Source organism: Elgaria multicarinata, chromosome 18 (assembly GCF_023053635.1).
Source record: "Elgaria multicarinata webbii isolate HBS135686 ecotype San Diego chromosome 18, rElgMul1.1.pri, whole genome shotgun sequence".
NCBI classification, from domain to species: domain Eukaryota; kingdom Metazoa; phylum Chordata; class Lepidosauria; order Squamata; family Anguidae; genus Elgaria; species Elgaria multicarinata.
Window position 1 is genome coordinate 19,119,683 of NC_086188.1, and position 17,585 is coordinate 19,137,267.

At 49.9% G+C, this 17,585-nt stretch overlaps 1 protein-coding gene across 1 annotated transcript in view; it reads right to left on the reverse strand.

The window, feature by feature from the left end:
- The window catches only part of EMID1 (EMI domain containing 1), a 100,196-nt gene that overhangs the window by 18,212 nt on the left and 64,399 nt on the right, over window positions 1–17,585 (reverse strand). The window contains exons 9-13 of the mRNA XM_063144368.1: window positions 14,596–14,733; window positions 11,454–11,534; window positions 6,292–6,335; window positions 3,900–3,962; window positions 1,446–1,490 (exon numbers count right to left, since the gene is read on the reverse strand). Coding sequence (XP_063000438.1) covers window positions 1,446–1,490; window positions 3,900–3,962; window positions 6,292–6,335; window positions 11,454–11,534; window positions 14,596–14,733 — 371 coding nt within the window. The remainder of the gene's footprint in view (window positions 1–1,445; window positions 1,491–3,899; window positions 3,963–6,291; window positions 6,336–11,453; window positions 11,535–14,595; window positions 14,734–17,585) is intronic.

Genomic DNA, 17,585 nt, shown 5'->3' on the forward strand with positions numbered 1-17,585 from the left:
CTGTTTGGCATTTATCATCTGAAGTTTACACATTCAGCACCCACTCTGACAATCATTCACCTCAGCACATATAACTCACAGTGTTTTATTTCATATATTGAAATCCGTCTCCATTTTGAACCCCTTTCTCCACATAGTTTGGAGGAAGGTGGTTTTTGTCCCTCGCCTCAGGCGTATCAAGCGGTGGGGCTTGGCTTGAGCAGGGAGTAGCCGCGGCCGGGCCTGGTGTTCAGAGCCCGTGTCGTGGCAGTCATCCCATGAAGTTGATGGGTGGGAGATTCAGGACAGAGCAAAGGGCTTCACACTGCGCATAGCTGGTGGAACGCACTACCACAAGATGTCGTGATGGCCACCCATTTGGATGGCTTTAAAAGGGGGTTGGATAAATCCCTGGAGGAGAAGGCTATCAGTGGCTACTAGTCCTGATTTATTAATTTATTTATTACATTTTTATACCGCCCAATAGCCGAAGCAATCTGGGCGGTTCACAAAAATTAAAACCATAATAGGTGCTGCCTCCAGTATCAAAGGCAGTAAGCCTGTGTGCACCAGTTGCTGGGGAACATGGGTGGGAGGGCGCTGTTGCACCATGTCCTGCTTTGTTGGTCCCTGGCCGACAGCTGGATGGCCACTGTGTGAACAGAGTGCTGGACTAGACCGACCCTCGGTCTGATCCATCAGGGCTCTTCTTGTGTTCTTATGTTCTCACTATCTGAAGCAGGGGACAGGTGGACGGTGTCCCATGAGGAACAAATCTCCTCCCCCCAGGAAATTCTCCTGCACACGCTGCACTGAAAGCGATATTTCTCAAAAGGCCCAAGAGAACATCCCTCCGGTCAGGGTGTTAGTGAGGCGCGGATTGAGAGACTAGCTCTGGTGCCGATAAAAGTGATTAAAATCTTTAATAATTCTCGTCTATGTCCAGAATGCTCGACGTTTCGGATTAAAAATAATCCTTCCTCAGGAGCTGACGCTGGAAACCTTACTCTTATATGTTAAATATTTTCTGGAGCCTTTTTCCTTGTTGAGCGTTCGGCTGAACTGCCTCTAATCAAAGAGTTCCGGCTCGTAGCTGCAAGTCTGGATCAGCTACAAGTCAGAACTCTTTGATTAGAGGCAGTTCAGCAGAACGCTCAGAAAGAGAAAAAGCTCCAGAAAATATTTAACGTATAAGAAAAAGGTTCCCAGCGTCAGCTCCTGAGGAAGGATTATTTCTAATCCGAAACGTCGAGCATTCTGGACACAGACGAGAATTATTAAAGATTTTAATCACTTTTCTCGGCACCGGAGCTGGTCTCTCAATCCACACCTGCCCAGTGGTGCCTCCTTACCCTGGTAACTACACACAGGGTATGAGTTAGCAGCAGGGCTTTGCAGCTAGGCACCAAGGTGACTTTCGCCTGCCAGGGCAGGATCCGTCCCCTCTCCGCTGTCCATCTACTTACCCGCTCTCCATCCAGACCTCGGCGGCCAGGATATCCCTGCTGCCCCTAAAGAAGAGATGAAGACGTGAAAAGCCTTGGGGCGAGAGCTCCGCTGTGCCCTCCTGCTTCCTCCCTGGCCTCCAGGCCTCTCCCTGAAGGCCACCCTGGCTCATCTTGGCAGCGTGGCCTTAGTGGGATGAAGGGAGCAGACGTGACCCCAGCCTCTCTGACCCCTGCAGCACCAGCGCCTTGTAACGCGAGTAGGCGGTGGGGGTGTCAAACCTCTTCGAGCCCGAGGGGGAGGCCAAAGGCAACCTGGGTGGACCCGACATGCCGGCCAGTTTCAGCTCCCAGCTCTTCCAGCCAGTAACTGAGGCTTAGGAGGGGCATTTCAACCTTTGAGGATGGAGACAAAATTGGGCAAAAGCCACGAAATCCACAAACGGTTGGTGGATGGGGGAAAGGATGGGGCCGGGGGAAGGGAGCGGGGCTAGATGGAGAATCCTGGAAGGCCGGATTGGGACCCCAGGCAGGCTAGATGTAGCCCCAAAGCCTGAGGTTCAACATGGCGGCTATAAGGAGATGTGGCTGGCTGCTTCTGGCTACAAAGAAGGATCTCCAGGCAATGGGGTGGAGAAGGCTGTGGAACGTAAAAGAGGGGATTTCTTTTCTCTCTTTCTCTCTCTGTCTCTCACTCTCTCTCTCACTCTCTCTGCCCCGTTCAAAGCCAAGAGTGAGAGAGAAACAGTTTAAAACAGTGGTTCCCAAAGTGGGTGGTACCGCTCCCTTGGGGTGGGTGGGATTGCATAGGGGGGCGTTAAGAGGCAAGGGGGCAGCAGGGGGGCGCTAAGAGGCAAAGGGGCGGCAGAGGGGCGCTCGAGGTGGTCTTTTCCGAGAAGTGCTTCTCCAGAAGGTCTTAAAATCCAGGGACATTTTTATGGGAGAAGGTAATTTGGTCCCAAGCCATATAGGGGAAGAATCCACACATGTATTAATACCGTTTAAGAAGAGTCCTTTTAACAGTGAATTGAAATGTTTCAAAAGCACCAAAACGCTAATGAAGAGACATACCCTGCTTGGTGTGCCCCGCCACGCTGGCTGCAAAACAGATTACTAAACGTGATGATTTAAGACTCATGTTAAGTGACTTTAAACCAGACACTGGGAAACTTGGATCACTTCATCAAGCCCATCCATCGCATTAAGAATTTACAGAATAGTGAGGTACTCTACCACTCAGAGAGCTTCAGCTATGGGGCAATATATAAATGTAATAAATCAAATCAAATCAAATCTGCCCTAGTTACTAAATGTGTTATCTAATATACTTGCTAAATGACTATCAGACTTTGAAAATATAATATCACTGGATCAAGTTCATCAATTATGTTTAATTGAATAAATTAAATAAATGTAATTGGATTTTGAATAAATATTCAATTAATTGTTACTGTTTTGAATTTTGTTGTTATTATTTTCCTTAGTGGGTTGTTGAAAACCGCTATTCTGAATAATGATTTTTATAGTGTAGGGTAGGGGGCACTGGGCATGAGTTTGTGGAACCAAGGGGGCGGTGACCTGAAAAAGTTTGGGAACCACTGGTTTAAAAGAATCTGTAAGTTTGGTTCGTCAGAGGCGAACGCAGGCTGAGCGTATGCAGCTCTTCCGAACTACCCTCCACCAGGGCCAGCTTCATGGTCATTGGTATGGGGACCAGACCCAAAACAGGACAGGGCTCCTGCAGCCTTAACTGTGGTGATGAAGAGGGGGTTTCACCGGGTGCTGCAGGCACACAAAGGCCACCTGCCGAAATTCCCTTCTCTGTACAACTGTTAAAGATACAGGAGCCTGGTCCTCCTTTCCGTATGGTCACCCTAGCCGTGGAAGCCTCGTGCCCCCCAGTGGGCCCGCTTCTCTGTTGGTGGACCCTGACAGGCTTACCTGGTAGCAGGGCTGGGCGGCGGCAGCGCCCCAAGGAGTGTTCTGGGCAGCGCCGGGTGGCTGGGTTTAGACACCACTTCAATTCCCCACTGTGCACCCAATGTAGCACGCCTCTGGGGCATGATGGGAAATTTAAACGGCGACTCCATTTTGATCTCCAGCAATGCTGAGGAGCGCTGTTGGAAATCAAAATAACGGCTAAACCCAGCCGCTCCTGCTACCAGTGCTGCTTGGAAGGATTTCAAGGGCCATCCTTTGAGTATCATTAGGGGTGGCCCCTGAAAAGGCCCTGTCCCCTCGGCAGCTGCCCAGAGACGCCAGGTGATGATGCTGGCCCTGGCTTCGACACCCTGGGTAAAATATGGTCAGTTTCCACCCATGCTATAAGCATTCTTTTCATCTGGATGTCAGAGCCAAAGATAGCTGGGCGTAACTCCTCTGTGATCCCAGGACTCCCCGCCCAAGCATCTTCCAAAAACTGGGTCCCCGAGGGCCCCACACAGCCAGGTCGAGGGGTGGAGGGTGGATACTCACTCTCTCTCCTTTTTCCCCGGGGGTGCCGGCTGCCCCATCAGTACCTGGCGTTCCAGGGCTTCCCTAAAAGAAACCATAACCTCATTAGTAAGCTGCTTCTCTCTCCTTCCTCATCCACTTGGTAGGAGGGCAGATGTTTATTTCATTTTGACTGGCCGGCTGCTCTTGTTCCTCCTTGGAATTTTTGCTCCCTGTGGCAAACCGCCCACCACCACCACCACCACCTAAATTTGCTCACCACAGTTCCAGGCCTACACCCAAGGCTGTAGTCTCCAATATCAATTTGTGCAGCAGCTTGATACAGAGCTCAAATCCTGGCCGTAGGGACCCAGACTCTGGTAGCAATCCTGTTTGGATTCTCCGTGGAGCTGCCCTTGGAGACTGCTCAAGAACTTCAGCTGGCTTGAAACACAGCAGCGAGATGACAGACTGGAGCCAGGCGAATGGAATGTATAGGGTGACCCTATGGAAAGGAGGACCGGGCTCCTGCATCTTTGACAGCGGCATAGAAAAGGGAATTTCAGCAGGTGTCTTTTGTATGCATGCAGCGCCTGGTGAAATTCCCTCTTCATCACAACAGTGAAAGCTGCAGGAGCCCTGCCCTCTTTTGTATCTGGTCACTCTAGTATAACTCCTGCAGCTTTAACTGTTGTGATGAAGAGGGAATTTCACCAGGTTCTCCATATATACAAAGGACACCTGCTAAAATTCCCTTTTCTATACAACTGTTAAAGATACAGGAGCCCTGGCCTCCTTTCCATATGGTCACCCTAGGAAAGTATCTCAAAAACCCTAAAACTATCACCCCGTGCCCATTTGAGTACCATTCAAGGAACTGGCTTTAAACTTTTTGACGCCCCAAGTGGCTCAGGGTCTTGGTGCCCAAAGGCCAGCCAGCTGCCTCTTGAATGCCTCTAGTGTGGGAGAGCCCACAACCTCCCTAGGTAACTGATTCCATTGTCGTACTGCTCTAACAGTCAGGAAGTTTTTCCTGATGTCCAGCTGGAATCTGGCTTCCTGTCACTTGAGCCCATTATTTTGTGTCCTGCACTCTGGGAGGATCGAGAAGAGATCCTGGCCCTCCTCTGTGTGACAACCTTTCAAGTATTTGAAGAGTGCTCTCATGTCTCCCCTCAGCCTTCTCTGAAAGACAGGAGCACGGGAGCTTGTTTATGCTGAGGGCTGCATTCCCTGTGGGGATGGGGAATGGAGAGAGTCTGCTGGAAGCTCCATGCTGGAAGAAGGTGGGGCCAGACCCAGTGGTGGGTGGAGCCAGAGTAAAACATGGGAGGGGTCACCCCCTTTGTTTTCTTTCTTTTTTTCTCCACTCCTTCATAGATTCATAGAAGAGTTGGAAGGGGCCTATAGGGCCAGCGAGGGCCAGCCCCTGCTCCATGCAGGAATCCACCTCACAGCATTCCTGACAGATGGCTGTCCAACCATGGCCTCCCACGGCCTCCATAGGTCATTGGTTCCCTTGTCATGCTGCTCTAACAGTCAGGACGTTTTTCCTGATGTCCAGCCGGAATCTGGCTTCCTGTCACTTGAGCCCATTATTCCGTGTCCTGCGCTCTGGAAGGATTATTATTTATTTATTTATTTATTTATATAGCACCATCAATGTACATGGTGCTGTACAGAGTAAAAACAGTAAATAGCAAGGCCCTGCCGCATAGGCTTACAATCTAATAAAATCATAGTAAAGCAATAAGGAGGGGGACAGAATGCAAACAGGCACAGGGTAGGGTAAAACTAACAGTATAGAGTCCAAACAACATCAGGTTTTAAAAGCTTTAGGAAAAAGAAAAGTTTTTAGCTGAGCCTTAAAAGCTGCGATTGAACTTGTGGATCTCAGATGTTCTGGAAGAGCGTTCCAGGCGTAAGGGGCAGCAGAAGAAAATGGACGAAGCCGAGCAAGGGAAGGAGAGACCCTTGGACAGGTGACCAAGATCAAGAAGAGATCCTGGCCCTCCTCTGTGTGACAACCTTTCAGGTTCTACCCCTTAGCCCCGGGTCCTCCAGAGAGCAGGGCTCCCTATCTGCCTCTTGAACCCCAAGCTGAGTGTCACGGAGCCTGACGGTCCCATATCACAGCTACCAGGCTAAATGCCACCCACCAACCATATATGGTTCTGCACATATATTATATGCATTTCTGTGTGCACTTCTCCCCCCTCCCCCCCCCCACTACACACATTTTGGCTTGTTTTAATTTGCAAAATGTATCCCAACATGTGGTAAAGTGCTGTTTCTCTGCATTCCATTTCAGGAAGTGTGAATTTGGTACATTTGCATTCAAATGCGACCCCAGCAAATGCCTCGCCCCTGCCTGCATCCCCCCCACCCACCTCTCAAAAATATCATCTCCTCTCCAGAGATGTGGCACACTTACCTCCCGTCCCGGCAGACCAGGCGTTCCAGCTGGCCCAGGGGGACCTAGAAGGAGAAAGAGGTTTTTAGAAGCTGGGGTGGCGGGGTGGGTGGGAGCTATTTTAGCCAAAGGTCTGTTTTGAGAAGTGAGACGGTGACATCTTTGCTTTCCCCATAATGGCAGCCCTCATCTGATGCAAGCCATGCTGCCATCTCCGAGTGAGTGAGAAGAGTACGGAGAAACAACTGTTATCGCCCCGCGCCTTCTGCTCTTCCTGTGGGAGCCGGTGCGGATTGGGCCCAGCAGAAGAGGCAAATGGATGGATTTGGCAGTCATGGGGTAGGGGCAGGAGGAAGAAGAGGAGATGGATGTATTCGGGGAAGGGGGCACTGAGAGCGTCTTGCCCGGGTAATCCCCAAAATCTGGAAGCGGCACAAAGTAGACACTGCTTATATCTCAAACAACTTGCAATTGCCTTATGCATCCCGCAATCTTGGAGGAGCACAGAAGTGTGCGTGTGTTCATGCATTCTTGACCATTTCTGCTCTCATTTTGTTAAAACAAGGGGGCAGTTCCTAGCCCTCATGGGTGGCTCCTTGCCTTTGGAATGCCCGGACATGGAGAGTCCCCACCTGATGCCCTTGGTACTGGCATTTAGGAGCTGTGAACCCTGCAAACCCAGTCCGGAGACGGCTGAGAGCAATATAGACTCATTGCCAGCCCTTCCTCTTCTTGGCTTGCGGCTGGATCTTTTTCCTCCTCCCAAGGAGGCCCCCGGCCATAGAGTCTTCTGGCAGCCAAACGGCCACTCCCACGGCATGCCTGGGCTTCCCACTAGGCCTGCTGCTGCCTTCACTCTTGACGGCCGGGGGGGGGGGCAAAGGAGGAGAATCGGAGCATGAAGCAGGGCTTGTGATGGGTCCGGGGGAGCTATCGGGAACCAAAGTCAGACATCCCAGAGACATGACTAAAAGTTCATTTCAGAGTTTTACAACTGAAATTTCCCAGATTCTCCCCCTATCCAACAAACCGCCCACTTCCCAACTCTGTTTTCATAGTTTTGTGTTTTCATTTTCTACACGTTGGTTATTATTATTATTATTATTATTATTATTATTATTATTATTATTATTATTAATTTATATAGCACCATCAATGTACATGGTGCTGTACAGAGTAAAACAGTAAATAGCAAGACCCTGCCGCATAGGCTTACAATCTGTTTGATTTACAGTTTGATTTGTATGGATAAAGCTGATGTCAAAGGTAGGCAGGATTAGGCAGGTACTGAGGGCCCACACCCCAGCAGGGGCCCCCTGGCAAGAGCCCCCTGGAAGGAAGTCCTCCTCCTCTTCCCCACTGCAACCTGCGTGTTCACCTGCCTCCCGCTCTGGCCCAGGTAACCATGGTGGTGAGAAGGAGGCGCAGGAGACACCTTGGCCTTCTTGCTCCCTGGCTCGTTCTGCCTGCCAAGCAAGTGAGTTGGAGCAAAGAAGAGGAGGAGGAGGAACAGATGATGGCAATGGGGATGAGAAGGTTGACTCCCCGAGGGAGGGGAGCGCATGGAGAGTGTCTTGCTCAAGGGCCCTCCAAAACCTGGAGCAAGCACTACTAATGGTACGATGACCATATGAAAAGGAGGGCAGGGCTCCTGTATCTTTAACGGTTGCATAGAAAAGGGAATTTCAGCAGGTGTCATTGGTATGCATGCAGCACCTGGTGCAATTCCCTCTTCATCACCACAGTGAAGGCTGCAGGAGCCCTGCCCTCTTTTGTATCTGGTCACACTAGGCAGGGCTCCTGCAGTTTTCACTGTGGTGATGAAGAGGGAATTGCACCAGGTGCTGTGTGCGTACAAAGGACACCTGCTGAAATTCCCTTTTCTATGCAACTGTTAAAGATACAGGAGCCCGGTCCTCCTTCTCATGTGGTCACCCTAACTTATGGAAGAGGAGGGAAGAGGAGAGACACAAACTGTGAACCTTGTGAACTGGAGATACTTAGGAAATAGACCTGAGACTAGGGTAACCATATGAAAAGGAGGACCGGGCTCCAGTATCTTTAACAGTTGCATAGAAAAGGGAATTTCAGCAGGTGTCATTTGTATATATGGGGAACCTGGTGAAATCCCCTCTTCATCACAACAGTTAAAGCTGCAGGAGCTGTACTAGACTGACCAGATTTAAAAGAGGGCAGGGCGCCTGCAGCTTTAACTGTTGTGATGAAGAGGGAATTTCACCAGGTTCCCCATATATACAAATGACACCTGCTGAAATTCCCTTTTCAGTACAACTGTTAAAGATACAGGAGCCCGGTCCTCCTTTTCATAGGGCCACCCTACCTGAGACCTTCTGGAAGCAAAGCACAGGTTCCGCCACCAGGATGCACATGCAGCGGCCTCATACTGAGCCAGCTCGTGCCCAGTGCTGCCTATTCTCTTCTGCAGCAGCAGCTTTCTGAGGTCTCCAGCCACTCTCTGGAGTTCCCAGCCCCACGTCCCGAGATCCTCTAAACTGGAGATGCAGAGGAGACAGAGCCTGGGACCTTCCGGGTGCAAAGCGGGGGCTTCACCACTGACAGGTCAAGGTGGAACTCGTGGTGCCTCCTTAGGCCAAAGATTTGAGGAAGGTTGACAGAATCAAAGGGGGTTTCAGTCACAATTGTGGCACTCCTTGCAGGAGAGAGGAATCGGCATTCCCTTAAGGGTGTTCCTGGGTTCCCTACGCACACTGCCTTGGGTTCCAGGGAAGGAAAGTGAGGGAATAGGTGCAGTGAGCTCTGTTTGATTGAAGGCGAGGAGAGGAGAGGAGAGGAGAGGAGAGGAGAGGAGAGGAAGTCCTTTCTTGCTATTAACTCTCTCCACATTGTATCTGCTGACTACCCAAATGAACCAACACCCTTGGCTTTAGGCTTCCCCGAAAGCAACATTTCAAGGTGATTTTCGTTTTGTTTCCAGCTCACGGGAAACATCCAAGAACATCTGAAGAAAGGCAATGAAGTTCCGTCACGTCTCAGGGGAGTTTCCACACATCCCTACGCCCGGCCCCTCGCAGGTCCTGTAGACCACCAAGAAGTCTCCTATGAGGGAAGCACAAGTACCCTAACGGCCACCAGAGGCCGGTATAAGCTCAGTGATCCTGTGGGTAATGGAGAGAGCCGTGGGTTCCCTCTTTTTCGCCTGGCTTACACGCACATGTACAGGGCCTGTTCAGAAGACACCGAAAACCCTGCTCCTGGTTAAGGGTCTTGGTTAAGCGGCAGGGTTTAAGGCGTTCCGTGCGATGCCTTTTGCTAAACCCTGCCCACTCACTAGCCGCAGTCGGACCGTCTGCAGCAAGGTTAGCGGCTCTAACCATGGCTTAAAGGGTAGTGTGCAACACCACGGCTTGTGGTTAGCCCTAACCCTAGAGAACCACAGTTCCACTAACCACAGAGCCTGAAATGTCATCTGAACAGTCCCCCACACACACACATACACACCATCTATCTATCTATCTATCTATCTATCTACATACTGAATTTATATAATTGTCCCATAACAACTTCACTGGCCAACTCACCAAAAAAAACCACAACAATAAAACACAATATGAAACAAACAAAAGCTATCAAAGCCTAAATCCACGCCATTCACTCGAGGGTCCTTGATCCTTACTGGGCTGCTTGGATCTACTAGGGGGCTTGTATACATTCCCTTCCAAGACCCTTGCAGGGGGGAAATAGGCTAGTGTGATGTAAGAACTTCAGAAAGCTGCTTTGCTGGGTCAAACCAAAGAATCACCTAGATCCGGGTTGGCCAACAACCTAATTTCAAAAGCCCTCTGCAAGCAGCCAGTTTAGACCTTTGGCCAGGGGGTCCCCCCCTACAGCAGCCCAAAGAAGGAGGGAGGGAGAGAGAGAGAGAGAGAGAGAGAGAACCATCACACCTACATTTCTTTTCCTGGTATGTATCCACCACTTCCACCTCCGTTTCATTATCGCGTTGGTTACTTCCACATGCGTGTGCTGTTGTGCTATTTTGCCTTGTTTACCTTTTCACCCGCGCCGGCTTGTGCTTCCCGGTATCGCCGCCCCACCCCACCCCTTCTCCTTCCCCCACCAGTTCGTTGGTTCTTGTGGTTGATGGACACTCTGATTGACGTGGGCATCTCCCCCCCCCTCCTTGCTTTGGTTTTGTCTAAAGTTTAGCAATTTAGCATTTCATCACCTGGCCACCTACTACAGTGGGGGGAGGGGGAAGTTAAAACGGGTGGATGATAGAGCAATGAGAGTGGAGTTGGAGCAGCGGAAGTCCGTTTTACCGACTCGGTGCGCTGGAGGAGAACCGCACCCGCCCTCTTCTTTCGTCAGCAAGACTGCCCTTCAACGCACAGGCCCCCAAGAAGGGAGGTTCTGCGACATAGCGCAGCGACGGGAATACACGGGGACGGAAGGGCAGTTTTATCCTGTGTGGAGAAAAAATACTGCACTTTCCCCGCCCCAGAAAAACACGGAAAATGGAGGGGAAGAGGCAATTTTTGTGAACCGCCCAGAGAGCTTCGGCTATTGGGCGGTATAGAAATGTAATGAATAAATAAATAAATAAATAAATAAATAAGTAAGATGACTGCAGGCCAGGGAACGTTGTTTGAGGATCGCAGGGCAAAACGGTAAACAAGGCAGGATGAAAGTGTGATAAAACGCTGGTGTGATGGAGCCCAGAGGGAGAGAAAGGTGGCAGAAAGAAAGAGGGCAACGGAAGCTCATAGCTGCCTTTTCCCAATCTGGTGCCCTCCAGATATTTGACTTCAGCTCCCATCAGCCCCAGTCAGCATAGCCAGTGGTCAGGAATGCTGGGAGTCGTAGTCCCGAACCTCTGGAGGGCTCCAAGTTGGGGAAAGTTGTGATGGATCTTTTTTCTCCATAAATTTGTCTAACTGTTTTGCTTTTTTTTTAAAAAAGCTTTCACAGCTATTGCCTTGCGGTAATAAATCCCATAAGCTGGTGAACTGTGTGTGTGAGTCGGCTGCCAACTGGTTTCATGGGACAATTTGAGAATTCCAGGGTTTTGAGAGAGGCGGAGAACAATTCCTTGCTTATTGATGCTCTCCTCGTCGTGCACGCTGATTACTCCGACGAGCAAACGCCTTGACTTTCCCCCTTCTCCAAAGAAGGGCCAGGACACGGCCAAAGAAGACACTTACCAATTGGTCCTGGAAGCCCGGGGGGTCCGGCTGGTCCGGTGATACCCGTTTCAATAAAGGTGTTGGACAGAAGAGGGTCCCCTGAGACACAAGAGCAGAGAAAGATTTTATTTATTTATTTATTTATTACATTTTTATACCGCCCAATAGCCAAAGCTCTCTGGGCGGTTCACAAAAATTAAAACCATCATAAAACAACCAACAGGTTAAAAGCACAAATACAAAATACAGTCTAAAAAGCACAACCAGGATAAAAAAACACGCAGCAAAACTGATATAAGATTAAAATACAGAGTTAGAACAGTAGAATTTAAATTTAAGTTAAAATTAAGTGTTAAAATACTGAGAATAAAAAGGTCTTCAGCTGGCGACGAAAGGAGTACAGTGTAGGCGCCAGGCGGACCTCTCTGGGGAGCTCATTCCACAACCGGGGTGCCACAGCGGAGAAAGCCCTGCTCCTAGTAGCCACCTGCCTCACTTCCTTTGGCAGGGGCTCACGGAGAAGGGCCCCTGCAGATGATCTTAAGGTCCGGGCAGGTACATATGGGAGGAGGCGTTCCTTCAAATAACTTCAAAGATCAGGGTGTGGGCACTGCTGACTCTTTGGAAACCAGACCGTTGTGAAATGTGAGCTGGCCACTTGAGACCCAGAAGGCACCGTAGTACACAGGGACAAAAGAGCTAAAGAGGCAGCATTGATTCCCCACCCAGGCATTCATCTCCATACTGACAGGTGGTAGATCTGGATCTAGTAGAAGACTGCCAAAAGTCTTGCAGTAGTTCAACTAGGGCTTCTCTAAAAGCAGCAGCAACAAACGGCCTTTTCCTTCCCGACCTTAGGCTGTTAGAATCTCTGATCTGTAGTAACCCAGAGGCAGAGTTGAACTTGTTACATGAAGGTCATCCTACTGAATGGTTCATGGGGTATCGTAGGCAAATAGCTCCCCCCCCCCCCCACACACACACAGACACCATTTTGCACTTGGCTCCAGTTAGAACCTGCTGGATCAGACCCAAAGGGTCCATCTAGTCCAGCACTCTGTTCACACAGGGGCCAACCAGCTGTCGACCAGTGACGCACAAGCAGGATGTGAGTGCAACAACACCCTTCCACCCATGTTCCCCAGCACATGGTGTAGGTAGGGTTATTGCCGCTGATATTGGAGTTGGTGGACCTTGGGGTCCTGGTGAAAAACTAAGCAGAACACATAAGCCTGAATCCAGCCCATAGCAGCATTAAAGTACCTTCATGTAGTACAAAAGAGAGGGCACTGTTTAGGGCTGGGGTCAAGGGTAGGCATGGTTGGGCACCTCCCGAGGGCCCATGCCACATCAGGGGGCCCTGGCAAGACCCCCACCGCACATACGGTGTGGCCTGAAACCGCCCTACTGATATTGCAGAAGGGAGGCAGTTAAATCTTGCCCTTGAAAAAATATGACGGTCCTTGGGGATGGTCAAGTAGTCCAAATATTTGGCATATCTAGGAAATTCAAAAATTAGACCGAAGTGTAATGGAAAGCAGGATCTCCATGCTTTTGACATAGCACACTAGAGGCCTTCAAGAGGCAGCCGGACAACCATCTGTCAGGGATGCTTTAGGGTGGATTCCTGCACTGAGCAGGGGGTTGGACTCGATGGCCTTCTAGGCCCCTTCCAACTGTGCTATTCTATGATTCTATTGAAGATCAATGTCCTTAATCCGTTGTTCTGCATTAGATTTTGCCACAGGGCAATCTCGTGTATAGAGAAAATCCATAGATAAACCCAATAAGCACAGTTTGACCGTGAAGCCTTTGGACCATGAGCTTGTGAAAACATCCCTTTGCAGCAGATAAAGGTAGCTTTGGGGTGGATCAGCATATATAACCTTTAGCCAATATCGAAAGGCAAGGCCCCAAGCTCTGCCTTCTATAGAGGCTTCCAAGCGAAGTCCAACAGTTGTTGGCACACACCTTGGCCTTCCAAAGAGTGAGTACAGGAAGTTTGAAAGGACACTTTCAACGGTTAGATTAAATCCCTGAATCCATATTGGAATAGTTTTAGCAAGACACACACACACAGAGAGTTTCTCCTCTTCCCCAAGGCAACCTGCTTGTCCACCTGCCTCTCGCTCTGGCCCAGACGACAGTGGTGGTGAGGAGGAGGAACGGGAGACGCCATGGCCTCCGTGCTACCTGGCTCTGTGCCTGCCAAGCAAGCAAGAAGTAGCCATGATGAGGAAGAACAAGAGCAGCTGGTGACAACGGCAGGGAGAAGGTAGAGGACCCTTTGAGGGAGTGTTACTCAAGGGCCCTCCAAAACTTGGAGTGACCCCGGCATGGGTGTCACCGATACCAAATTGCCCTCCAGCCCCTCCTTTGATGAGCAGATGAGTGATGCTAAGAGTACAACGACCCCAGTTCAAGAACCCTGGCTCTACCTCCACCCCCCTCTTTCTCCAAGGTCTCTTTTGTCCGTCCGTCTTGCCAGGCTGCTTCCAGAGGGTGAGGATTCAGGGCTGCCACCTGGGCTCAACAATCCTTGTTTTTGCAGGAAGGGTATCTCGGGTATTTTAACCACGCTGAGCGTGCTCGTTCTGAAAAACCCTCCTGCTCGCTCTCCTGCAGATCTGGGCCACTGCTATGTCACGGACTTGAAACAAAAGCCTGTGAGCAGTGCCCAGCCCAGGGGTGGGGGACATGAGGCCCGGGGGCCAAACGCGGCCCTCCTGCAGTCCCACTCTGGCCCTGCGGGGTTTCCCAGATGGCCCTTCCCCTGGCCCCGCCCCTTTCACCCAACCACTGATCATTTTGTGATTTCCTGGCTTTGGTGCAGTATTTCCCCCTTTCTAAAAAAACCCTGACGTGTCTCTCCTAAGGTGAACTGCTGGCAGTAAGGATTCCAAGCTGCAATAAGCGGATATGTTTTGGATTTGGGGTCCTGCCCCCTTCGCCTTCTCCCTGCCTATCACTGGAAAGCAGCCTCCCAAGAACATCTCCCAAATCTAATTCGCCCTGGGCCTGTTTCCCTCACGTCCAGCCTCCTTCAGCCACTGATCAACCCCTGGAGTAGGCAAACGCTTCATGAACCAAGACAGTGAAGGAGTTTCTATCTCACAATAAGTCGACTGCACAGCTGACCGGATGGGCTTGTCTGACTTACTTTGATCCGGGATGGGTGGTATGTTTGGTCCTACTGGAGCCGGTGGGCCTGGAGGCCCCGGAGGTCCTGGGAGGCCCTTTTCTCCAGGGAACCCCCTTGCGCCATCTCGCCCCGGAGGACCCAGGGGGCCTGGAGGACCTGAAAGAAAAGACGGGAAACACCATGAAGATTGGTGAACCCAGAAAGGCAACGTTCCCCAGGCGATACCCGGGACAGAACGAAAGACCCAAAATGATCCGTACAGGTTACACCCCCGTTTTTCAAGAGTGCAGGAAAAACGCAGCGTACAGAATACAGCTCCCTGAGAATGGCAGCTTTCATTTTGTAGCGATGAAAAAGAAAAGCAAGTTTCTAGCCCTCATCGCTGTGAAGAGCTGCTTGAACGTGTGTGGATAGTGCTGGCTGAAAGCTCAGAAGCCAGGGAAGAGATGTTCAGCGGTTGTGGACGGAGTCTCGGCGTCCTTGCCCCTGCGCTGATGAGCAAAACCAGAATAAATTGTGCAAAATATGAGAAATTAGACACATTTGCATAAAGTATAGGAAGTGCAGGATTTTGCTTTTGGGATTGCAGGACTGGGATTGACTGGGCATGGGGTGTTAATGGACATTCATGCCATAGGAGAGCCAGTGTAGTGTAGTGGTTGGAGTGTTGGACTGGGACTTCGGAGATCTGGGTTCTAGTCCCCCCACGGCCTTGAAGCTCACTGGGTGACTTTGGGCCAGTCACAGACTCTCAGCCTAACCTTCCTCACAGGGTTGTTGTGAGGAGGAAATGGAGGAAGAGGATTGTGTGTGCCGCCTTGGGGTCCTTGGAGAAAAAAAAGACAGGATACAAATGTAAAAATAATGGAAGGAAGAAGTGAAATGAGAGATCAGGAGCTGGCTTGATGCCAACCAATTCCCAGCGGCGTTCATTGCGCTGGCGTGGAAGGAGCAGGACCCTGGGGACACCACACAGGAATGGGCCCAGTATCACATCACAACTGGAAACGAGACTGGCCATCAGATTGCTAACTGTCTAGGATTGCCCAAACATACCCCAGGCAGAGTAGAAAAATGTTGAGGAAACATCTGAATTCTTCCCCAGAAAACCAATATCTAAGATTTTATGATAGCATTGACACAGCCGGCATCAGCACCCAGCATCCACAGACAGTGGCTGAGCCTGGGAGCCACCAACCATTTAAATTTCCCACAATGCCCTGGAGAGATGCCAAGCTAAAGGCATTCTGGGTAATTAAAATGGCAGGTGGCTGCACAATCCCCAGCATCCCCCAACCCACTGGGTTGAGGAAGGCTTTTGGGTGGGCACTTGTGGCCTTCCAGGTATTTTGGCCTAGAACTCCCAACGTCCCTCACCACTGGCTCTGCTGGCTAAGGGATGATGGGAGTTGTAGGCCAAAGTATGTGGAGTGTCACAAGTTGCCCACCGCTGGCTTACAGAATCACTGCAGAAACAGACAGAATATAAACACAAAGACCCTAAAAGGCTTAATGTTATTTAATCACATTCAGCATTAATACAATTCATTTTAATTTTCTAAAAATTACAAATATGGGAAATGTGTTTTATAAAACCTAAAAAGAAGTGAAACCAGGAAACTGCCTTCTACTCTTGCTGGGGCTAGAGCAAGAGTTAGGTGAACAAGTAGGTTGACTCAGGGTCTGTGGGTCTTGTCAGTAGGGCCCACCCCAAGGGCGTGTGGGTCCTTTGTAGGTGGATTCCTGCATTGAGCAGGGGGTTGGACTCAATGGCCTTATAGGCCCCTTCCAGCTCTACTATTCTATGATTCTATATGGAGAATAGAAATGCACACCCAGCCCTGGATGTCTGCGCATTAAGCGCAATGAATAGAAGAGGAAAGGCTATGCGTGTACAGTTGAACATGTGTAGGCTTCCATATGACCAAGAAGCTTCTACCATCGGGATGCCCCGTGGCATGCAAGGCTATGTGCACCCAACTGCAAGTGCAAATGTGGTGATATCCTCAAAAGAATTGTATGCACTTGATTGTTTTCTATTCAGCACTGATTAGGCCTCATCTTGAATATTGTGTCCAGTTCTGGGCACCACACTTCAAGAAGGATGCAGACAAGCTGGAGCATGTTCAGAGGAGGGCAACGAGGATGATCAGGGGTCTGGAAACAAAGCCCTTTATTATTATTATTTATTATTATTATTTATTTATATAGCACCATCAATGTACATGGTGCTGTACAGAGTAAAACAGTAAATAGCAAGACCCTGCCGCATAGGCTTACATTCTAATAAAATCATAATAAAACAATAAGGAGGGGAAGAGAATGCAAACAGGCACAGGGTAGGGTAAACAGGCACTGGGTAGGGTAAAACTAACAGTATAAAGTCAGAACAAAATCAAGTTTTAAAAGCTTTAGGAAAAAGAAAAGTTTTTAGCTGAGCTTTAAAAGCTGCGGTTGAACTTGTAGTTCTCAAATGTTCTGGAAGAGCGTTCCAGGCATAAGGGGCAGCAGAAGAAAATGGACGAAGCCGAAAGAACTGGGTGTGTTTAGCCTTGAAAAGAAAAGGTTGAGGGGAGACATGACAGCAGTCTTCAAGTCCTTGAAAGGTTGTCACACAGAGGAGGGCCAGGATCTCTTCTCCATCATACCAGAAGGCAAAACATGGAATAATGGGTTCAAGTTACAGGAAACTAGATTCCGGCTGGACATCAGGAAAAACGTCCTGACTGTTAAGAGCGGTATGACAATGGAACCAATGACCTAGGGAGGTTGTGGGCTCTCCCACACAAGAGGACTTTAAGAGGCAGCTGGGCAGCCATCAGTCAGAGATGCTTGAAGGTGGATTCCTGCATTGAGCAGGCGGTTGGACTTGATGGCCTTATAGGCCCCTTCCAACTTTTACTGTTCTATGATTCGAGGTGTCCAACTACGCACACCCTTGTGCCAAGCCCAGACACATAGCACTGTGCTCTGCTCTGCAAAGCTTGGACGCCATCCTTTTGTCTTCG